The sequence below is a fragment of the Rhea pennata genome, chromosome 7 (assembly GCF_028389875.1).
Source record: "Rhea pennata isolate bPtePen1 chromosome 7, bPtePen1.pri, whole genome shotgun sequence".
Lineage (NCBI taxonomy): Eukaryota > Metazoa > Chordata > Aves > Rheiformes > Rheidae > Rhea > Rhea pennata.
In genome coordinates, this window is record NC_084669.1 from 23,519,533 (window position 1) to 23,543,813 (window position 24,281).

The 24,281-nt window shown below is 46.7% G+C and overlaps 1 protein-coding gene across 6 annotated transcripts in view; it reads right to left on the minus strand.

Moving 5' to 3' along the window:
• The window catches only part of NDST2 (N-deacetylase and N-sulfotransferase 2), a 137,429-nt gene that overhangs the window by 4,200 nt on the left and 108,948 nt on the right, over positions 1–24,281 (minus strand). For all 6 annotated transcript variants that reach the window (XR_009958920.1, XR_009958919.1, XM_062579878.1 and 3 more), the window contains 11 exons: positions 22,518–23,914; positions 15,255–15,342; positions 14,789–14,943; positions 13,097–13,282; positions 12,337–12,465; positions 7,065–7,247; positions 6,221–6,317; positions 4,804–4,927; positions 3,069–3,243; positions 2,641–2,811; positions 815–924 (listed from right to left, as the gene is read on the minus strand). Coding sequence is in view for 4 of the 6 variants with exons in the window: in XM_062579878.1 (XP_062435862.1) it covers positions 815–924; positions 2,641–2,811; positions 3,069–3,243; positions 4,804–4,927; positions 6,221–6,317; positions 7,065–7,247; positions 12,337–12,465; positions 13,097–13,282; positions 14,789–14,943; positions 15,255–15,342; positions 22,518–23,510 (2,411 nt within the window). In the remaining 2 variants the exon portion in view is untranslated. The remainder of the gene's footprint in view (positions 1–814; positions 925–2,640; positions 2,812–3,068; positions 3,244–4,803; positions 4,928–6,220; positions 6,318–7,064; positions 7,248–12,336; positions 12,466–13,096; positions 13,283–14,788; positions 14,944–15,254; positions 15,343–22,517; positions 23,915–24,281) is intronic.

Below are 24,281 nucleotides of genomic sequence, written 5' to 3' on the forward strand. Positions count from 1 at the left end.
CAGAGCTTCTACTGAAGCCCAGTATTGCCACAGTTTAGCTTCAGCTAGCACTTAGATTTACTCAGACTAACTGCACCGTTGAGAGGATCACAGCAACATCTGAGCAATGTCCTTCAACTTCGGTGCAGCAAGGTAACATCTCTTCCAGCACTTCCACAGATAGTTCTGGGCACCTGTCAAGTCCAAGTCTTCTGTAATAAGAATAGTGTCTATACCTCAAACTGCGGGACATGTTCTGAATCTCCATCTAGGCACAGATGTGAGCTGACTGTCACACATTTCAATCACACCATCTTTGCCTTCTGCCAGACTCAAGGTCTAACATAAAAAGTGTAAGAAGCTCTAATAATTCCAAGCACCTTCTCTGAAGCCACAAAGACTCAATGAAAAAACGCTGTTGTGAGCAATGTCATGCTCCTCCACAGCCGTGCCAAGAAACACCCACCGTCATTTCTGGAAAGACTAAGTTACGATTCCAGTCTTAGCCTAGTACCTCATGCTATCTGAACACAACCATCTGAACCTAGTTTTAGACATACCTCTGAAGCCTTGGCAGGTTGTGGTATCAGAGATGAGAACTATTCTTCCAGCTAAGTGTTTAGTAGCCTCATACTCAGCCAATAAAGCTGCTTTAAAACCTGCACCCCCTAGTGCAACTTTCAGGGATGAGCCGTAACAGGGATTTAGCCAGAGCTAACAAGAGACAAATACTCTCAAGGGAAGACTGCTTTCAAGCTGTCACTGCAACTGCTAACGGTGCCACCTAGCTTGTAACTATTAGCTGTATTCACACACAGACAAATAATTTCCTTACCTTAGGGCCTGGGTGTAGTTGAAGAGTGGTGTAACACCCAAGAACTTCTGGATGCTGTCCATTACAGAGACAGGGTTATGTCTCAGCTCCTGACCATCCACTATGAGAATCTGAAATGAGAACAGTCACCTTAACCTCTGACAGCAGCTCAGAGCTGAGACACTTGTGGGTGTCATGCTGAAGGACACATCCTGGCTCCTGACACTGCCGTGGGCCTCAGCACTGAGCAATCGCTCCTGTAATACATGCTGTTTGTTCTAGGGCAACATGAGGAGGAGAGAGAGAGGGAGAAATACCAGTGTCTGGGGTATTATTACATACTATTACATGTATGATAAGCAGTAACAATATTTTGTGCTAATGGATTACCTACTCCAAAAAACACAGCAGCGAAACAGTACTATGAGCTGAAGTCTGGGGAAGGTGGGACCCATCGCAAGTACCAACACAAGGGCTGCTGTGTCAGTGCAGAGGCACCAGGAAGAGTGGCAATGCTTTTTCTCCTCTACTTTTAAGCAGTGACCACACCTTTCTTTGGTTCTATCTTTCCTCCCAGTAGTAACCTCCAGAAATAGTAAGGCAACGAGGCACAAGCCTTCGCACTTTATGTGGGAACAGGCTGTTTACTTGCTTGCTCCAACTCCACAAAACAGAGGAATGCAGTAACTTGCTCCTGCCTCTTACTGGTTAATGAAGGAGCGAGGTTGACCTGTTGGTTAAATTCTTCTCAGCCACACACACAAGGCATGAATGGCAGGATTAATGCAACAGCTTCTGACTATACATCACACTGTTTGGAGCAGTTCCTCCCTGCCACTGCTTTCCCTTGTGGCGTTAGTTGCTCTTTCTGTTAAATATTCTCTGACTGAAAGGTGGTTTGCACTGTAACTAGTCTGCCAGTAACCAGGGTATAAGTCTCTGCTTGGTTTTCCCTTCTCTCTTTTAGTCTTCATAGATCTATCATGTGAAGATGAGGCTGCTGCTCCTACAGAGAGTAATTCACTAAATATGCATTTAAGGCTCTGTTGGATTACAGACTGTCTGAGGAGAGCAGAAACGAACTTTAAAAAATATTTTCTGACTCACAACACATTAGCCAGTTTCTAAATGCCCAAGAAGTATATGAACTAAAGTGATCTATAGCACATATTAATTGACCTTTTGCAAACGTACAAACACAACACAGAATCCTGACACATCTGCAGCGAAATTTCCCCTTAGCAGAGGTCTAAAAGCTTCACAACATGGGAACTAACAAGCAGCAGAGTCCAAGAGCCTGTCTTTAAAGCAGTAAAACCACAGCAAGTAGCTGAACACCTGCTGGGCCTGAAGAGGATGGCAGGGCTGCAGGCTGCCGAGATGAAAGGAAGGGAATACTAACTCTGCTCTTCCTGAACTTCTCAATACTGTGGAGCTGTCTGGGAGATCACAGTCTCCTCTTGCACATGTTTACTTTTACTCATCAACCTGCAGATCCTGGATCCCAAATGAGATTTTACAAACGCTGTGAAGTACAAAACTAAAGTTTGCAAGCCTGAGCCCTTCTCAGCTCACACTAGGAGGAAACAACTGGTGGTTCTTGTTCCAAAGGACAAGACAAAAGATGAAATCAAAACAGAATGAGAGAAAGAGATAAAGAGAGTTTTTCTCTCCTCTGTAATCAACACACAAGGGGCTCCAAGTGGCCAGTCCCAATTCTGTCATCCCAGCTTCAGGCCAGACTGCAGTGTTCAGTCCCTGAGCCCAGGGTTTTTGCATGATTCCATCCAAAGTCAGCAATGTCAGTGCATCATTAACTTGCTTCATCCTACTGCCAAACCTCCTACCTGCCCAGAAGGGTAGTATGTTAGCCAGCGTTCCAGATGAGTTGAGTACCAGCCGGGAAGCAGGCATCGGCTTTGCAGGTTGCGCAGCTCCTGAGGGGCCTGGGATTTTGCAGAGATCACCTGGTAGAAGGTGTAATTGAGCGCCACAGGGTCGTTGTGAGCACGTTGGTGCTGAAAAACATATGCCAAATTAGGAAGCAGGAACACCAAATTCCACAGAATTTCCCATGCCAGCATACACATCTCTGCGCAGACCCCACTGACTCCTAGCACAAAGACCCACCGATGCCTTTGTCCGTAATGCCCACACGCGGGGGCAGCCTGCGCCACCCCCGTGTCTCCCTACGGAAATGGATTCACAGCCTTCCGCCTCACCTTCCGGGCATCTCTCCCCGGCCCTCCCGAGCAGAGTGGTGCAGGGAGCTCACCTGGTACCACGAGTAAGCTCGGTCAGCAGGGTTGATCAGAACAGTAATGATTTTGGCTCGAGGAAGCAAGGCTGCCCCACGTTTTGGTACCACCTCTGTGTCAAAGTAATTGGCACTCTTCTCAAACATGAAGTCTGTGCTGGCATTGGAGGGGATGGGGAAGAATTCCATGTACCTGCCGAATGGATGGGACGCTGGTGAGCAGCACGGCCTGACAGAGAGATGGTACACAGCAAAACGATGCCCTCCCGCCTCCTCGGTGGACATGGCTCACAGAAAACCGCACCTCCCCTCGCAGGGCAGCGAGCGAGCAAACCAGTGCAAAGTTGAGGCAGAGGGATGACTTGGAAAGGGATGGTGGAGCACAGGATAGAAAGTAGCAGACAATAAAAGGGATAAGGAATTATTTTCTTGAGAGTGCACTCCCCAAGTCCTGGTACAAGGCTGAGAGTAGAGGACTAGTTGCAAGTTCCAGATTTGCAAAATTACCTTTAAAAGCAGGAGAAAAAAAGGTTTCCCCAAGAGTAAGGGTACTGATCAGGATCAACTGCCTGCCTTGCCACTGACCTTTTGTTTAGACCTGGGTAAATCATTCATCTCTCTGTATCTCAGTTCATAGCTAAAAAATACAGTAAGAACTCTGCTCTACCTTACAGAAGCTTGTAAAATTAACAACACAGTAAGTGTAAGGCCTCTGAGTAATGGGAGGGAAGAGGAGCAGTGGGGGGACAGAACACTGTGAAGTACCTAAAGGCTGGTCTCTGCTGAGGTTTGCATCCTCAGCACCAAGATCTGCCCCTTGCATGTGATGCTACATTCAACTCAGGTTGGATGACTTTTCCAGGGGACACACAGGAAAGTCGAGGCTTTCAAGGCCTATCGGCTAACACAGCCGCTCTGCGGTGCTGATTCACATTAGCTTCACTCAAGTACGCCAGCCCTCCAATGTCTTTTCAACTGTCCTCTAAACGCTCAGAGGAGTCAGACAAGTTCGCCTGCAACTCCTGGGGAAAAAAATCCCACGGCAGAAAGCCCTACTGCCACACCACCACCCCTCAGAGCCACGCTTCAGGGAGTGCAGTGCCAGGGTAGACCCAGAGTTCATACTTCAAGCAACAAAAGCCTTCAAAATTTCTCTGCCTGGAAACATAGTGGCATCATAGTGCCCCAGACACTGGTATTACTCTACCAGGTAGAACACTTACTTTATCATAACTGCATACTTGTACAGCTAAAGATCACAGTACACACGTGGCCAAAGAGACTCTGGAGTCGGTCTAAGGAATGCAGTGACATCTCTCTAAGTCTAAAGGACCCACAACTACAGCTGTCCCCTCTGTGTCTTAATTCAGAGACCAGGAAGAACGTTTTTATTGTATTAATTTTTTTTAGAGAGCACACCATTGTCAGTTTTGCATGTCAAAGGACAGGAAATCTCATGATGGCAGTGGATTCAACCAAGATTCTTTAAATTTTTAAAGCTTGGGAAAAATCAGGCCTAGAGTTCTTTTGACCAACTGTCACTAAGATCAGAAACTACCAGTTCCTGGGATCAAGCAGATGGGTTAGCAGAAAAACAGAGAACACACACTGAGTAGCAGCAATGCAAACAGCTGGTCAGAACTGGAGAAGCTCCTAAGAAGGCTGAGGTGGACAGGGTACATGCAGGAAGATTCAGGAGAAGACAACATGAGTGCAACTTATCACTGAAGAGCAAGAGAGTCAGGATTCTTACCAATCAATTCCTTTATGATAGTTGGGCCCGTTAAAAAACTGAATCTCCTCAAAGGTGGATGGACTCGGAAAGTTACTGGTGACAGCTGGATGCATGGTCAAGAAGAAGTGCACAGCTGTGGTGCCTGCAACAAGAACCAGTTAACAGGACCTGGGTCACACGCAACGCTTGGCCGCGCAAAAGGCTTTACCTACACCACAAACATCAGCCCCGCCACGGGCACGCTCCTAACCCACCCTTTACTCATGCAGGTGAAAACAGCAGTGCTGCCAAAGCAGTCTGGGATTTAACTTTGCTCAGCAGTTCAGTCCCAGGCTTCAACTCACACAGCTGATTTGAGTCACCTCCTTACCACGACGCTCATCAGCCACCTTGTGTTCTCTGCCAGCAGGCACGGGAACATGGCTGAGCTACCCCAGCATCTCTTTCCTACGTAGCATGGCCGCACCACTGTGTGGCAGGACCCACATCTGCCAAATGGGAGACGGCCTGGGTCCTGGAGGGCAGTATGTCTTTGGGAAGGAGATGCGTTAGGGACGACATTACTGCCCTCAGAAGGGAGTTCAGCCTCTGCTGAGATGTTCTCCCTCAGCCAGAGAAGCCTGGTAATTCTGCTCCACGCAGAGCTGTAAGGCTCCAGCAGGCCAATAAATCAGCTGAGAGGAGGGTTTTCTCACTGTGCCATTGCGAACAGCCCATGCCACGATTCAGGAGTGCCCATGCTGCACACGTGCCAACAGAGCTTCGCAGGGATGCAGGCAGCAGCTTGGCTGGGACAAGCCTCCTCCCACAGGCCGGGTCACCGCCTCTGTGCGCGGTTGGCAGCTGCTTTTTCACTGCACTACAGAGAAAGCCAAGGTTCGAAGACCTGGCTCTGACTAAAGAGATTTTGCTCTCTTCAGGCTAGCAGTGACTCCTCAGGACAGCATTTATGGAGAGCCATCTAACTGCCAACCACGATGCCACAGCAGTTAAGAGGTGTTGACAGAGGTCAGACAAAAGAGGATCGCTACCTCCTCCCGACAGCGACACGGAGCATGTGGCGGTACACAGATCTGTCGCAAGGGAAGCACTAGGGGGCATTCAGTGCAACCTTTGTGAAGAGCGCGTGGTTAGTCCTGCTGACAGCTTATGTCTTATGACAAACTAAAAAAGGTCACTGTTTCTCTGAGCTTGTGCGGAAAAGCCAAAACACAGCTCAGCAGGTAAGGCTTTTCCCTGTACACCAGGACTGATCCAAGCAGAGTGCTAAGGTGCAAAGTACTGATGGGCTGAGACTTTCTGAAGTGTCCTCTGTGGTCATCTGGCAGCTTGCACAAAGAGCAGCCACATACACACAACAGAGGCCTTTTCAGTTCTCTCCCCAGAGGAATGAGAGGGAAGCTGCAATCTATTTTAGACAAAGTGTTCACATTACCAGTTTTCTGAGGTCCCACGATAAGGAACTTGGGGAGCCGATCACACGTTTTCTCTTTGGACCAGATATCCTTGTGCCTCTTATCGTCACATGGATTCTGCAGCACAAGTGATGGGATTAAGTATTACCGCAGGAGCTAATGGAAATGGGAGGAAAAGCAGTCCTCTAGGGACCATGCTATTAGCATATGAAGAACATTCCACAACCACATTGCTCCTTTTCCAGGCATCAAGAAGGCTTAGATAAAAACACACGGGAACATTTTAAAAAGCTCAAAGTGACACAGAAGCCAAAGTCCCTTTGAAAGCATTAACTACAGGCCTTGCCCTGTGCGGCTGTGCTGGGCTGGGCCACCACGGTAGTACAGCTCAGCATCTGTGAACTTCTGGCAGACAGACAACTCTATCACCTTCAGTTAATTTCATCTGCTCATTACCATGCAGAGAGCTCTGCACAGGGATGAAATGAAATAAGCATGTTTGTATTTAACAAACATGAATTCTGTGGTGTGAAATTACTTTAAGATTAATCACATTAACAAGCCTGCAAGCTCCTCTAGCACCAAACAGGGTCCTTCCGCGCACACACAGCATTTCACATCAGCCTTCAAACATCCAAGTGCCTGCAAACCCTGCCAAGGTCCTTTAGGAAAGCTATTTGTGCCCTGCTGCCTACTGCCCCCACTTCCCCGCCCCTTCCACATTGCAATTTGGCACTTGCAGCCTCAAGCCACAAAGGCTAAACCTAAAAAGCTCATGTGTTGCCACTCCGTGCTCTGGATCAGCAGTCTCCCCAGACTTAAACATGGGAAATCGCTACGAGAGGTTACACAAGGGATTCTTACCTGCCACAAGGGATTCTTCTCCTGGGGAAAGATTTCAAAGTACTTTTTTGCCAGTTGGACAGGTGGCAGCGTTTGCAGGCGAAGGTTGGTCCAGCACTGCACAAACTTGACCAGGCTCTCAAAAGTATACAGTCCCAGACGGTCATTTCCGTAATTAGACAGGTGGGTCATGAAGATGCTGATCTGCAGATAGGAAGGACATAGGACACTCATAATTTGGGTAATAGTATTGTGTCCTCCTGGCCTGATCCCACTGTCAGCAAGAGACTGCTTATATCTCAGACTGCCCTTGCTGCCTGGGCTGATGAATGTGTTGTTAGAATATGGCACTGCCTTGATGGAAAATGAAAGAAATCTACCTCCTGCAAAGCAGGAAGAACTCAGGAGAGAAAGAAGGACACACACCTCTCAATAACCCTAGGCCATGAATCCAGCACAGTTTCAAAATCCCATTCAAGTGCCTCTTGGTCATCTAGGGGAAGAAGGGTTACTCAGTGACTCGCTCCTCATCAAAACCTCGCAAAGCTCCTTTCATGAGAAAGTGGGATCTTCCCTTCCTCCCCCTGAGACGGGATTTGTATCTGGATGGAGTGTCTGCTCCAGCTGGGAAGCAGGCTGGGAAGAGAGGGCATCACGCTGCAGACCAGACTGCAGTGGCACAAAGTACAGCTTTCACAAGAGACAGTTTTTACAGGAGCTACTTCTAGGCCCACAGCTGTGTCTAGGGGAATCCAGCTTTCATTTGGTTTGGAGTTGATACCTCAAATGTACATGAATAAATGGCAATTCACACTTTAAAATACAAAGAAGCGTTTCTGGGGAACTGAATATGGCGTGTAAGGAGACACAACACTAGGACATTATCCTAGGAAGAGACACTAGCTGTAAGGTTTTAGCTCTCCAGAGGTCTGCAGTGTGCGCAGCCCCTGGAAAGCTTCCTGCCAAGCTTGAGGGCATAAGCCCGTAGGCAAAGTGGCACCAAGCACCCACAGAAGTCCCTGCCCATGCTGCAGTGCTCAGGAGCAGACGTGCTGTCTTCGCCTGGCCAAGCCATCTCCTCCCTCAAGCAGATTCATTCTCCTCCTGTCTGCTTTTCAGCGTTTTAACATTTTAAAAGAGTGCAAAAGAGTGCCCTCAGCTTGAGTTCAGTGTGTGGCTTTCATGAATCCCAAGGAATTGGGCATCCCGCTGCCTGGAGCACGACAGCTCTTTGCCAGTCATGAAACAACATCAAGGCTAGAAGTTAGCAAACCAGAAGCAGGACATTAAGGCCAATGGAAGGATGATTACATGGATGACTTAGCACTCCTGGCTCCCCAGTGTCTGCTGGTGCAGGGAGGAGAAGAGGCCTCGGTAGCTGAAAGGGTACCTGCTTCTGCACAGCTCAGGGCTGAACCCTCATGCTACCAGGGGAGGTCAGGAGGCAACAACAGGCTTCACTGGCAGGGAGCAGCAGCGGATTTCTCACCCACAGGAGGGAAGGGCAAGAGGGGGAAGCAGGAGACAGATGGTCTCGGGATGAAGTCATTTGCTGGCACTCAGGAGGTCTGAATTCAGTTTTCTGCCCTATGTCACCATGGACTAGTCTCAGTGCATCTAGGGGCATAGACAGAGAGCATCTCTTAATATCTGTTTGTGCCAAGACACTGTGAGAGTGTATTTACTCCTGTCCACACAGTGCTTGCACAGCAGGGTGGTCCTACCTGAAGGTAGGCAACAGCAAACAGCAGTAGGATGCTAGGACGTATGGATGGGAAGCAGAGCTGAAGATTCATCACATTTGTATGCCTGTGAATTTTTTTCACTTCTCTTTTCCCACTTAGCTGACAGACAGGCCCTGCCACACAGCCTCTGGTACCTACACGTCAAAGAGCAGCGTGGGCTTGGTATGGTTGTGTAAGAAGGATGTGCTAAATTCAACACAGAGCAAAGGACAGAAAGGTCTTCTATTTAACTGTATGGCCATGTCATTGACTACATCAGAAGGCAAGAAGATGCATCATGCATCTCATGTTGTCTTTAGCTATTTCTGGGAGACATCAAGAAGGCAGCATGACAGCTAGCGGCTGGCTCATCCCTTTGACTTCTTGGTGAAACATTTAGAAGAAAAGTTTGCAGTATGAAGTGTCTCAAGCCAGACTCACTGGCTTAAACCAAGTACTGCAGGAGGAAGGACACAGGTCGCCAGCTGGGGCACTTTCAAGATTTCAAAACCTACCTTGATGTGACCCTGTGCAATGTGCTGTAGGTGACCCTGCTTGAGCAGGGGCGTTGGACTAGATGATCCCCTAGAGGTCCCTTCCAACCTCAACCATTCTGCGATTCTGTGATTTCCAGGATGAAAAATGCTGCACGTGACCCAGGTTAGAAACCTGGGTCTCAAGATTGACTACATTCAATAAAACCTTCAGGTCAACCGTTGCTCAACCCACATAATGCCGTTACCTGCAAACAATGCTGAGCAATTGGACTTATAAGAAGGCAAGATAAGCACAACTAAAGAGCTGCTTCCCTGTACTTCTGAGTGTGTAGTCAGCTCCTGTAAGATACCTGTTAAAATGGGCTTGGCAGCCCGCTCTGCCTTGCCATGGCTATCACTATCAAAACATTACCTATGTTTATGTTTGACATACACTGACAATAACCTATGTTCAAGCCCTGTCTATCCCACTCTCTCACTCACACCCAATGACCCCTGGGACCGTCTTGGGAGTGATGTCTCCCTCCTCTCCCCTTCCCTTGCATCATCAACATGCCATTCCCCTCCTTAACGTGGAGGAAAGATGGGAGAAAAAGGGCAGAGAGCCTGAAGCACAGGAAGTGGGAGGGTAGGATTGTCCTTGCAATACATAATGGGTAGCTGTGGGCCCAGAAATAACTTGTGTGGTGCATGGCATGAGCAGAAGTGTTTGTAAGAAATCATCAAAAACATTCCCTTTGCTTCTGGGAAATACAGATAAGGCACATGGCAGCCTGTTCATTGAGCATAAACAGTTATTCTCATTCCTGACATCAGATCTTTTCACTAGTCAGAAGATCAAACATCATCTGTTTGCACTGCGGAGTGCATACACACACAGGCTTGGAGACTCCTGCCTGTGTGTACATCCACTCAAAAGGGAGTCGGAAGCACCAGAAAAGACTGAAGAGACTGGCCCAAGTCTGCTACGGATCACTGCTGGGGCTGCAGGGCTGGCCAGCTTTCTGTCAAGTCTGGGAGATGGCTTTATCAGCGAGAGAGTCTGAGCTGCTGTGCAAACAGCAGCAACGAAGAGCAGCTGAGAGCACACGCCTCCAGTGCTCACAGGGAGAGAAACTCCACTGCCACCACAAAGCAAAACCGAAGACACGAAACAGCGGACAGAGCCTGAAATCCTTCCGAAAGTCACCACAAAGAGCCAACACTAAATCTGACACATAAGCCTGCCCCACACCAGAGCACAGTCTTCCCAAGTATTTTGAATCACAAATCACTGCCAACTGCACAGATCATTGCATGCATATCTGCCAAATTTTAATGGGTAGCTCTACCCATTAAACTCTGTAAGGTCCTTGGCACAGCCTCCCAGACCAGCAATGATCTCTGGATTATATTTTGGCAACTGATTTTCCAAGAGAAATTCAGAGCTCTTAAATTTCATAGTTGTTCTCCTAACTATTATGAAGTAGGACAAGGTGAAAATCACCTTAGATACAGGAACCAGAACACAGAAAAGCACAAGTCCCAGCTGTTGAGAGAAGAAAGCAGTTTCTTTTCATCTGACCAAAGATATCAATGATCCCTCAATTTGTAATGCAAAGAACAGCTTTCTGCTTCCTGCAGAGTTGTATTACACAGGTGGATTTGCTTGGGTGTAACGATAACAATTCTGTCTCTGGCAACGAGGGCTAAATAGCAGCCTCCAGAACTGGAATTACAAACATCTAAACCTTATAGCTAGGGCTGTAACGGACTCGTATTTTCTGCAGAGCTGGCGCCCACGGAGAGGACATACACCAAAACCAAAGGCGGTCACAGGCTAACCTTCAGAAACCCAGAGCCTGGTTGTAAATTACAACCTGTGTGATGCACCCAGAACGTGCTGCAAAGGTTTTATCAGTATCACAGATCTAGAACTAAAGGCACTGAACACCACAGAAAACAAGAGAAATCAAAACGGTAGGAATTCTGAAGTTATGAGAAAAGAACAGAGCAAACATCATTATCTTTAGCAACGCTTATGAGGTAGATGTTTCAAAAATCACTAAATCTGGCAGGGTAATTACACCCTTGCAGAGAAAGGGATGACAATAGGTGCCAAATCATCCCTAAAAAGAAACAAATTCATGTGGGGAACTGAGAAAGATACTGTATGTGGGATCACTCAAAAAGAGAAGCAGCTGCCCCTGCTGCAACCGATCAGCATGTCTGAGGAAATCCAAAGCCTGCTTTGAGAAGGGAGTGAGAGCTGCGGCTGCAGCGGGATACAAAGAACCATCTCCTAATTCCATCCTTTCAGGATTTTTAAAAAGTAGAGATTCTTTTTTTTTGTTGTTTCTTGCCACCTGGCTCTTCCTCCCAGCTTCAATGAAAAGCAGGAAACCCATGTGATTTGCCATCCGCAGCTGAGAACTGGGAAGAGGCTACAAGGTTTTGAAAGCACTGCATTTGTTTGGTGGTTTGATGGAGCTGAGAAGTGTTAAAAGGGAAAAAGAAACAGCTGTGTCAGACCCAGATCTTCCCTAAGTGCCTTAGGGTGACAGCTATATCACAGAAAAAACATGCAGAAATTGTTTCAAGTGCATCCAGGTTGGAAGAAAGGGGAAGGCACCCCATAATAAAAGCCCGGAAAAAACAATTTTTCTGAACAAAACTCATCAGTAAGCGTGGAGACAAGGCAAGAGCAAGTAGATGTGCGTGGAACAGGAGGAGATGGGGAATATCCCACTTCTGATTCAGAGAGATGCAGCAGCCTAGCTAACGCCCACTCCGTGTTGGGCCATGCTCAGCATGTCACCCTGGCTGGTTTCTGCCTGAGGAGTGTTGCACTTGTCAGCACTCAACACTGATACCTCTTTGGTCGTGTGTAAAACCAAGCAGCCTTACGTAGCCAACATTTCCTTGGCCCTCATTTTCAAATCTCCTTAGTCACACACTGGAGATATCTATTCTATGAAAACTTGCTGTATTGGGGTTTTAATATGGAGTCTTCCATAGGTATCTAGCCTTTTCCCACATCACGCGCCAAAGCTGAGACCCCCACGCACTAATTCCCCTTAGAGATGAGCTTACTGGGTTCAGGAGCACTGTCAGGAAGAGTTCACCACCACGAATGCTTTTGTCCAACTCCTTCGAGCCACCGGGATATTCATTGTAGAATATAGTGTGAGTAAAAAGACCACAGGTCTGTCGAGGCAAAACCTGTTAGTATCAGAGGAAAGCAAAGTTAGGTAAGAGGCAAATACAGCACATATCTGATGTGCCAAAGCAGCACTATATAGATCAATATAAAGAGAGTAAGGGAGATAAGTAATATAAGTTCAAAGGACTCTGATACTCCTCTCAGATATTTACTCACCCTGCTCTAAGCAACAGTGCAAACAAGTCAACGGGATCTCAATTTAGTCTTGTTGTACTTGCTTTTGCTCCTCTTTCTCCTTTCAGGGCTGACCTATCCCATCTGAAATCAGGCACAGGCAGGCATTTGGCCAGCTCCTAAATGTCCTCTTCAGGAAAAGCCCTCAAGCTCAAGGAGTGAGGTGTGTGCTCCTGGAGAAACAATGCTTTTGCAGGATATACTGATTTTATTAACATACCTGTGCTGATTCTACAACAGTGCAACCTGTCAACTCTGCATTGTACTGGCTGATGGGAGAAGCGCACAAACTGGCTTTAGCCAAGTCCCTTCTCTTTGCTTGACTTAATGATTTTGGAAATACTAGTCGTATTGAGATCAACGACTCTGATGCAAGTCATTAAGAGTCTGCCCCTTGGTCAGGAAGTCTGTGCCCTCCCCAGGCCCTGGGGGCTCTGCCGGCCCGGCTGCGCTCACCATGATTCCGTTATGGATGAATCCTCGGCGGTACCGAGCGGGCCGCAGGTGTGGGTATTCCTCTGTGCTTGTTACCTGGATGCTCCACACAGATTTCCAAGCCTCGTAAAGTTGTGTGTGGACAGGATACACCCCAGAATGATGGGGGGCCACAGCATAGCCCAAGTCTGTGGGAATCCCATGCTCCTGGAAGCAGAAAATGCAGCTTGATGGTTCAATATTTATTTAACTGCTGTCCTTAATGAGGATTGGATTTATCAGCAGCCTCCAAGTTGGAGCAAAGGGACAGAATAGCATGAAATCACACTAGATTGGGAAACCTGAAATGCTGCTTGTGCTTCTTGCCTGCTGCATCTATAGAAATAGGAAGAGTGACTGTACCAACCACGACGTTCAGCTTTTTGTAACAGCTGCTGCACAAACAGTCTGCTGGCTTGCAGGTGTGACAAATCGGATTAATACACAAGCCTGAGGTCAAGCTCCTTGGTTACTACAGGCAAACTAATCAATGCTGTAAGTGACAGTTCTCATTCCTACAATGCCTAGACTGGAGTCACTAGAGGAAGAAAGTGAAATTTCCCTAATGGATATAGAAGGAAAGGAAGACAAGAGCTAGGATCTGTCTTGAAGACAGCAATTCAAAGAGAAGCAGGCAGGAAGCAAGAGACTGTTGATGCTGAAGATATGGGGCCTGGAGCTATTCTAAAATGACAGGAAATATCTGAATTTCACGGGTTTTAATTCCACTGTGCAGTTTGGGTAACAGTATGAACGATGACAGCTCTGCCCTGGTCATGTACAATAAAACCAGAGCCCCTAAATGAAACAACAACCTTTTCCTTCCCACTGTTTGCCTGTTTTATGTTAAGTAAGTATAATTATGTTCCGTGCTTTGTCTCTCCTTGCAATAGACTGCAGTATTATTTAAGCAGGAAAAGGAGGAGACTAAATTGTTTCTATGACATTGCAATTGTGCTCTGAATTCAGAATCATTCCTAATCATCAGGGGAACAAGAGACAGCAGCCTGCCATTCCCAAGGGGGATTACCATCAACAGAACCAAAGTAGGGTGAAAAGGACACTTGTTTTCAGAGGAACATGAACACTATATTCAAATCTGTCCTGTAAGCCTCAAGCAGACATTGTGCCAGCAGTGCAGGATGTTCAAGGTTTCCTCCTCCTCTGCCAAAACCCAGGGAATTTCCCCTGGACTTCCTATATAATTGACTCCCTCCGGCATTGTTTTGGGAGGCCAGAGGCATGACCATTAGTACACAGAGCATTTTATACTACTAAGCAGGTGATTTCCTTACAAAACCACGGTGAATAAGGATGGAACAGGAAATGCTCTCTCCCAACCAGAGTTTATAAGTTAATTGGATTTGAACGGCAATGCTACAGTGAGTTCACACCTCGGCAAACAAGAGCCCTGGGATTTACACCCTGGAATGTGGTGGAGGCTGCCTGGGGCCATGCAGGTGCCAGGAAGCACTTCCCGTTGCAGGGGCAGGCATGCGAATCACACCTCTTGCCTGAAGGCAGCGGGAGCCACGCACCAACTTTCAGAGTTGGTTTTCTTAAAGGCAGCTGAGTTGCCAGACTAATATTTTGGTGCTATTCCAAGGGAATAATGTTTTCAGATTAGTGCTGTAGAGGAAACAAAAAAAAAAAAAAAGCTGTGATGCCCCTTACCACAGCAAACTGCTTGTTGAGCTTCATCTGCTCAGCCAGCACAGTGACATTGTGGAAAAGATGAGGTTGCATGTGACTCCACATGTGAGGAAACCACCAGAACTCCTTCCTATGTTTGAGCAGCATGTCATCCCCTTCGTCTTCCTCATCTGTACCTACAAAGAGCAGAAAAGGAAGGGCAAAAGCAAAAGGCAGAAGAAGTGTTCAATGTTTCAAAGCAATGGCTAATCCCCCGCAATGCTGAGCAGTTCCTACAGAGCATCAAGATCTCTCTAAAGCATTACACAGACACATGCACAGAGAGCACAGAGAGCTATCGAAGGCTGTGAGCGTTAGAAGAAATGCATCAGATCTGTCAAGACCCACACAGGAACGTGCCCAGGACATTGCCGGCACCCCATGTGGTTCCTGCAACGTTGCAGGCCACACACAGGTATTGGGACCGAAGGTGGTGCCAGGGACTTACCTGTGTGGTAGAATTTCCCTGAGAAGCCCAGGTTGAAGGTGAAATTTGGGACTAAAGTTCTCAGCTTATTCTGGGTGCTCAGTAAAGCCTGTTTGAATGAAAAGGAAAAAGAAATGTTCACATTCAGTTGTTCTCTAACGCCTCTCTGTGCTCTGCTGGTGCCCAAAAGGGCACAAGCCCACAAGGGCTGGAGATAGGGCACTGCAGCCAGTGGAGTGAAGCTGGGTACCTAACAGCTACACATACCAAGTTTTTATATGACATACGGTCTTGCCTTACTGAAAGATGTCACTTTATAACCACAACCATGTGTTGTTCCTCTTTCATGCTCTCCAAACCACTGTAAAGGTCCCAGGTCTGTCCTAAGGCAAGGAGATGGTAAATATTACCTCCAAGCAATAGGTCTCTTTGTCTTCCCAGGCTCAACATCAGTGTTCCCTTCCCCTCCTGGCCTGGCTGGGACCATGCTGTTGAACTTCTCCCCTTTCTCTGAGCCTACTGAAAAGCACCCTATAGGGTGGGGTTGATACATAGTCAGAGAATTCAGTAATATCATGAACAGTAACTAAGTGATCCAAAGGGAGGGGACTTTTATTTAGAGAGGAAAGGAGGATTTGCAGAACTACTCATGCAAGGAATCCTGTTATGGATAGCAGGAAGGTTTGCTGTTTTTTGGAAAGAAAACCTGGGAGGGCTGACATTCACAGCCATGACCTCCCCCACAAGCTCTCTTGCTCACTTGCGCCTGTTCTGAACGACCAGACTAATTGCTGTAGCTAAAGATAAGAGCCTTGTGTTACAACCCCAAGGCCCAGCAGTATACGGAATGAGACAGCAGACAGACCTGACCAGAGGAAAAGAAAAAAAAGAAAAAACAAAGAGGCCAAATATATCACAGACAAGACAGCTAACTGCAGTCAAATTTCTTTGGCTGGAAAACTGTAAAACGAGAAGCCCTGACATACACACTCTGCACTACCCGTGTTCCTCAGGGAAGTGTCACTGATGCAGCTTCCCTATGGGGACACTTCTTAATCAAATTGGGACCTGGCAGGAGGGCTGTCAGCAGGTGACTGAGACGGTCCTGGCCCAGGCAGTTATTTACATTTTAATAGCTTTTCTAAAATAGTAATGGCTCGGTGGCTGCACCAAGATGAAGAAGGTGATGACCTCTCAACAGCAGACTTGGGCTAAATGTTAACGCACAGGCAAATTACCACACAGAAATGGAGAAAGCACGGACTTTTTATACGATGCAGAGGAGATGAGCAGATATTCCCGCCTGAGCTACCCCCTCCCTGGTTCAGGGGGCACAAAAGGGCACAGCAGCACTGCCTTCCCATGGCTCACATCCGGCAGACTTGGTTCAGGCACACGGCGCCTTCGCCGGGAAGCGCAGTCACAAACGCCGGCTCTCATTCGGTGCAGGGACCACCTTTGTCACCTATCACGGAAGGGTATCCTGACAAAATCACCACAAACGCTAATATTTCAAAAGAGTATTGACCAAACGCTGGCCATCACATTAACTTAAAACTGATGACTTCCATAATTTACTTCAATCACCATCCACTGATCTACCTGTACCCTGGAGACAGGCAAGTGGTAAAAGAAGTGTTTTCTGCCCGAGGCAGGCAGCCCACGGCACTCACACGTGCAAGATGGGAAGACAAGACTGATTACTTCTACGGCGCTGCAGACACACTCAGTGCCGTTCAAGCCTGAATGAACCAAGTTCTCAGATCCTTCCCTAAAGGAGCACTCAGCTGCCATTCTCCCTCTCCTCACTCACATACCAGCGACACCAAATGCAGTCTGGGACAAATTTTGAACAGAGATCCCAGCTCCTACGTGACCACATGACTACCACAGTCCCCACTCAAGAGTAGTATTTTGAGAAGCAGGTGGCACGTGACGCCTCCAGAACCTATCACAAATGTACGCAGTGCTTTTAAAGGGCGACATGCCAGCAGCCCGGACGGCTGACACCTTCTTTGCCGCACACAGTGCAGCACTGGCAATGGGAGGGCAAGTTCCCCTCACATCCCCTAGTCAACCCCAGGACACGGACTCACCCCGCAGCAGGGAGTGCAGCTCAAGACCTGTGCACCATCTACGGAGCAGTGCCTGGCCTGCCAGCTGGGTGACAACGCTGCACCACGTGTGGGACCGGCGCTTTGCACACATCGCCCAGCGTCGCAGCCAGGAAAGGGCCGCATCCTCTCACCGCCTCCAGGGCCATCCATCCTCTCCACTCCTCTCTGCTGCCCTGAAAGGCACATCCAGCTCCTCAAGCCCCGTGGGAAGGCTGAAGGAGGAAAGACAGTGACTAAAAGGCTTAGCTTTCCTCCGCTGCGAGGGAGATTTAAAGCCTGGCTTTACGGTTACCATGACGACACATCTGTCAGATGATAAATCCCAAATAGCTCTGCTGGGGCAGGCAGCAATCCTTGTGTCTGGGGAGGGACCTCGGGAGAAACCGCGAGGGCTCCAGGAACGCTGAGACTACGGAGTACTTGTCACACTGCTTTCCTGGCAGGTTTATTTCTAACGATGTGCTGATCCCTGTGCCGATGCCAGGCCCTTTTCACAGTCACATCCATACGGCATCACAGCAAAGGTCTGAACAAAAGTCTTTGCCCTGCACAGGATAAAAAGACTAAGGGGCCAAACAAAATATTTGGAAATCTGTTTCAACAAATTATGCATTCACTTTTCCCCGACATACTAGTTCAAAGAGGTATGTTTAGTAAGGTGAAAAAACATAGTTGTGGGAATGGTCCAGGAAGATGGCACTTACCTCCCTTCCCAGCTCTGATACCTCTCACTCAGTTTTTCTTTTATAAACTAGGACAAATATGACAGCACTAATATTAAACTCACGTGGTGTTTCATTTATATCCATAATGTACTCTGAGACTCTTAAATGAAAAGCAATCAAGACGTGGGGTAGGATATCCATTAGGTTATAATGGCCAGATATGCAAACAGATCTTCAGATTCATATTTAAGACATTGAGTTGCTCACACGGTACTGAACATAGGACTAGTACTTCAGCTGTTTCCCTTTCCTAAGGGGCGAAGTTTCCTCCCCCAGCAAAATCTCCCCTCCCCTCATCCCTCCAAAGATTTCTGTTCTATATTTCTTAATCATCTTCCATTCCAAAATCCTACTAGGATGCAGCCAAGCTGCTCCTTAGCTAGCCAAAAAGACCTCTTTCCTGCTGCTAAACTGCCTGCTTGGAGTTCAGCGAGGCTCATCCCAAGAAGCAAAAGATGAGGTCTCCAAGGGATTCCCAGAAGAACATAGCTGGCCACCAGGGCTCATAAGCCACGTCAAGGCCAGACCCACATCACACTTGTCACAATCCATCAGGAAACATCCTCTGTAACCCTTGGCCACAATTTTTGGAGACCTTTCAGAGATTAACTGGGACAGCCAGCATGCAGCCCCAAAGGACATTCCCTCACAGAGGGAATCTAAACTCCAACACTTTCAGTCTTGTTCAGTCTCATATCGGCAGCCCATCACTTAAAAAAAAAAAAAAAAAAAAAAAAAAAAAAAAAAAAAAAAGCTTTTGAAAAAATCCCAAATGATCCTAAATATTTACTTTTAAGCACACATTAAGGAAAAAAGGTAAAATCATGCCATTTGTTGCAGCACATTTAAAAAACTTAATATATTCTTACTAATGAATCTACAAAGATTTAATCAGTGGTCAATACAAACTCTTGATGCCATTCAGGTGTCAAGACAGCATGATGCCCTTGGTGTCACAATCATATAGGACTCAACCATTCTCCATGTAACTTTGCTTTTCTAGTTATGAAATGTTTAACTCATGAGAATGCTTACAGTGATCTTGGCTATTTCATACCAATCCTGAATATTGCCTCCCCTCTCCTACATCTCTCTAAAAAGATGCAAAAGAAAACAAGGTTTTAGAGTTAGCTGTTGGGGAGAGAATACTATGAATTTAGGAAAACTGTGCATGGACAGATGAAGACAGAAAGGTGATACAAAAAGGAAAGCAGAGTATTATGACAGCCCTTTCTCAAACAGTCATGCAGAGCATACTACAACTTGCTGCAGCAAACACCTCCTTCACAGGAACAGCCCCCAGGGAAACTGGGCAGCACATTTTCAGAGGATTTTCACACACTTTTCTCATAGTACTGTGGCACTGACATATTCCTGATGCTGGCATTTCTATCTCCCCTCTAACGTCAGAACCAGGGAATTAAAAACTGCTCAATATTCCCATTTCTGATAAGATGATTCTCTACAATTTAGAAAGGCAAGAGCTGGTTGATCACCTTCACCAATAATAACCCAAACAAAATGAAAAGACTGTCCTTGATCATCACATGGCTTGCTCTCAGATTCACTAATGACTGCTCACTACTTATGCCCTTGTTAAGATTACCAGCAAAGAGGCAAAAATTTGCCTACTTCATCTTCATTCCTCATAGTTAAAGATGATGAGGAAGGATGAGAAAAGTCAGATATTTTTGCATTAGAAAATACTCTTCCTTTTTGGCTGGCATGGGGAGGTTTGGAAAGTTCTGGGGACTAATTTCAACAGGAGACTGCACATGGAATAATTGAGATGAGAGAGGATACTCCAAGATTTTTTGTTAACTACACTTAACTCAAATTTCTGGTGAACTTTATGGGGGAAAAACATATTTTTTATGGAAGTTCCAACTGCTTCACTTCAATCAAGAGCTGCAAGTTCCTGCTCCAACCCTTCATCAGAAATGGGAACTCAGAGGTTACCATCTTTAAAGTAAAAGTAAGCATGGCTTCTTTATTTTCTTTTTCAAGAAGAAAGCTATTTAGCCCTTCCTTGAGCACCACAAATAAAATTATTTCTCCTCTCATATAGGACACCTACCGTGGATACGTACTGATGAAATGACATTCAGCATTTCTTTTACTAGTCATTTTGTCTGGGAAGCTCTTTGAGTGTAGACCTGCATATGGCAAGCAGCCTCACTGGGACAGCAGAGAGAATTTTATACCTTCACGCAACATCCAATCTTCAAACCTTTACCCCGACCACTGTAATCTAAGCTTTAAGATAAGGAGCTGTGTGTTGAGATAACAGCCCTGAAACAGAGCTTTCATATAAAAGGCCAAAGAAAATGCCAGCTGTTTTATCACTATTATATCCCCTTCCCTCCCCACAGCGAGAGGCTATCAATAAATCCATGCAGTTATTTCTCGCTTTTAAAAAAACAAAAATTCATTAACCTCTCATGGCTCTGCAATCAGAGAACTTCTTTTAAATGGATAAATCCGGGTTTTATCTGCTTTGCCTGAGATTCTCTGCTTACTGATCACAGATTATTCCTCCATTTCACCCCGTTAAAACCCAAACAAAATGTCTTTTTTTCGAATTATCTTGTCTGGGGTTGTTTTTAACATCACTAAAGCAGCCTTTGTCCCCAAGAGCTTGGTAAACCATCTCCTGCTTTGTCCAATAACACTATAGAGATGGGAATCTCTACCTGGTTGGACAAATGGGACCAAGGTCTGCTTGGGACCAAGGTAAGACTACGATCCTTCACAAACAGCTTTTAGAGCATTTCAGCATCTCAAAATACAGGGACATTGCAGTGAAATGATGAAAATTTCAGCATTTTCTTTAAATAAGTATTACGCACAACTGTTCATTTTTCGGTACCTGCTTGCTTGCAAGCAAAAAGTTATCGTCAAACGTGGCTGTAAAGGGTTATTAAAGAACTGAGCAAAGAATAATGAATGAATGAAACAATGAATGAAAACAGTAATAATGAATAAAAAGAACGACACGCGATTATAGAGTTGCTTCAGGTACGCAGCTCCAAGTGAATTGAGGAGATAAAACTAGATCAAAGCAAGTTAAAAGAGATTCTTCTTCCCCAGCATGGGGAACATGGGATCAAAAGCAGAACTGAAAATATCAAAGACCGGAAAACAATAGAGGTGAGCTGCAAGATGCGCCTGGTAGGGATGTGGAAGAACGCAGAGAAGGTGTAAGAGCGCTCGCAGGAACAAGTAAAGGATGAGGTTCAGTGCAGGTAAGGAGGTACGCACGTAGAACGTTATTCTGCTTTATACTTCTGTACCCTTGGCTTCATCTTGAGGTTGTTTTGGAAACATGCTAAGGGCACCTGCTATCACACGTTTAATGGCTGGTACCCAGGGAACCTGACCTAAGACCAGATCTGAGAGCAAGCAGTAAATGGAAATCCACACAAGCAGAAAAAAAAGGCTGGAGCCTCACACCTCCAGGAGCAACCTCGGTGTCCCTGGTGAAAGGGGCAATGCACCTGCCTCAAGGGCTATAAACCAGGACTGACAGGAAAGGTATAAAAGCAAGCCCTTAGTTTAACAAGGCAAAATATAAACATACACCATAGACTTGGAAGGAGAATACTTTATCACACACATTCAAGAAATCAAAAGGGGCTTTTAGTTTCTTACCTTTCTTCTACTTGCTTCTTCCTTTGCCTTCCCTTTCACTTCCCTCTCCTCCACAAAATCTCTCTCTCTATGCCTGGCCTTTTGTGTATCTTTCCCCTATTAGGCATTGTATTACCAAGGAACTGCCAAGGAAAGCAATCGCTGAAGATGGCATCTCGTTTTCTCCAATCATGAGGCCACAGGAATGGTTCTCATGGTGGCCTGGGGTCTCAGCATGTTTCCCCAGTGGATTTTGGGACATTTCTTGCACAGGGATGGGGAGTACTGGTGGAGGAGATGGAAACATGAGGGAGTGTAATAAAGGGTGCAAGAAAATCCTTATTGCTGATTAGGTTATGTCCTGAAAGACTACAAGAGGGCTAAAATGTACACTAAAGCAGTATACACTGCGTGGATTGCCCTGCAGTTCTACAACACAATCTCATTTCCCCTTTGAAAGGCAGTTTATGGATACAAATAGGCTTATAAAAGGAAACCTGCATATGCTTTTTCCCTCTATTAAAGAGGAGATGGGTCAGACCACCACACACATTCTCTTCTTAAACTGAGAGAGGCAGCTACATGCAAGCTACAGGTCTCATAACACAAAATGCTCCATTTAAACTTGAAAAACTGTTGCAAGCATCACATACTGTGTCTTGCCATCCTTACAGACTGACTCTCTGTGTTTAAGATGAGAACAACAAGAGCAATCAACTGTTTCACATAAAAGAAATTCAGCCTTGGCATTCCTGGCATACCACACACCCGGGAATTTTGTCTGGGGCCTGCGGTTATCCTGGGGACTTTACCTCTACATCAGACACCTTCATGCGAGTGCCCTCTTTGCCCACAAATATGTCATCGATGTCAACAAGGATATAGCGATCAAGTGTGAGACAGAGGCGTTTGCCAGTTAGGTAGGCAATAGCATCCACAAAAATGAGTTTGTGCAGCCAAAAATTGAGGTTATTGCCGAAAAGAACTCGCTGGATCCCGTCATGCAGACCCAGGTCCTGCACCACTGTGGCATGCAACGCTTTGTGGGTAGCCAGGTGAGGAATGGACTCCGAGGACTTCGTGCTGGCCAACAGCACTGGCTCATATGTGCTGTGGTTTGACTGGAACACAGTCCAGTCGTCCCCAGGGAGGGGACCCTGCTCCACCTCGTTAGCCCGGGTGACATAGAGCAGGGGAGCACTGGGATTGATGTGATAGTCCCGTAGCCCTAAGTTGGAATGGAGGAAAAGGGGGAAACCCTTGAGCTGCGCACTGAGTAGGCTGTTCTCGTTGGCTTTGAAAAAGCCTATAATTCCCACTCCATACTCTACGCAGTATTTGTCCAGCAGCTCTCGGTTCCAGGCATCTAAGTTCACATATTTAAGGATATTCTCATAGATAATAAGAGCATAGCGTCCCCTGTCTTTGTCCGTCAGGGTGGGCATATCCCCCTTGCCAGGGGCAATCTCTGTCCTGTATTTAAACCGGCTAGATTCCAGGATGGCCACGATTTCCTGTCCCAGCTGAGAATAAATGCTTTCCACAAAGACTAGCACCACAGGATCCGTGCGTGAGGTGTCCACAGACTTTGTGAGCCTCCAGCTGGCTTGTGGCGGGATCAAGACACGGTGCTGGCTGCTGCAGTCACTGAAGGGTAGGGGTGGTGGCTCCTTGATTTTGGGGCTGTTAGTGACGTAGTAAGCCAAGATGCACATGGAGATCAGGCTGAAGGCAATGAGTAGCAGGATCAATCTGTGGAGCTCCAGCTGTCGCACGTGCCGCACTACTTTCCACAGCTGAATCATGGTGAGGCGGGCTGCCCACCCCTTCCTCACGCCCTGCTCCCACGTTGCCCTTGAAATCTCCAGCACCACCGTGGCAGCACCCAGCAGCAGCTTGCAAAAAAGAAGCAGCAGCTGCAGAGAGAGACTAAGCTAAAGCGAACAGCTACAAGGCTAGACTCCCAGGGATCTGCCATTTATCTCAAGTAACCATGGCCCTCAAATCCCATTGCTCGTTTGTGTGCTGCTTCCTATTTCTCTCCTCTCACTCAGCAAAGTCTTTTGGAGGAGGAGGGTTTCCGAATCTCGTTTCGGAGAGCAAATCAATCTGCCATGCTGTGCACAGGCACCTTCAGCTCAGCCTTCCAGGTGTCCTGTTTCTCAGCTAGCTGCTTCCCATTCACATGATGGCACCTTCTCTTTGCATCCTGCAATTTTAAAAGAAAAAAAAAAAGTCAATTCTCAGTATGGATTCATGGTATTTAGCAGGCTTGAAATGGATGCATCAGCAGGTGCTAGGTGGGCAGCATTACTTGCCTGTCAGCATGCAGACCTGTTCCCCGGGAAGTGACACACACCATTTGTACACAAGCTTGGCAGAGCTGCAGAGCAACTGCAATGGCCTTTGTAAGAAAGGTCCAGGCAGTGCACAGAGACTCAGCATTCACCTTGGGTGGGATTTGCATGTGCTACACTAAATACATAGAGCTGGTGTACCTGGCCTTCTCCCCACTTCTCTTTATGCCACTGAATGTAAGATATAGACCACTTTTATTCCTGCTAATAATTTAAAAC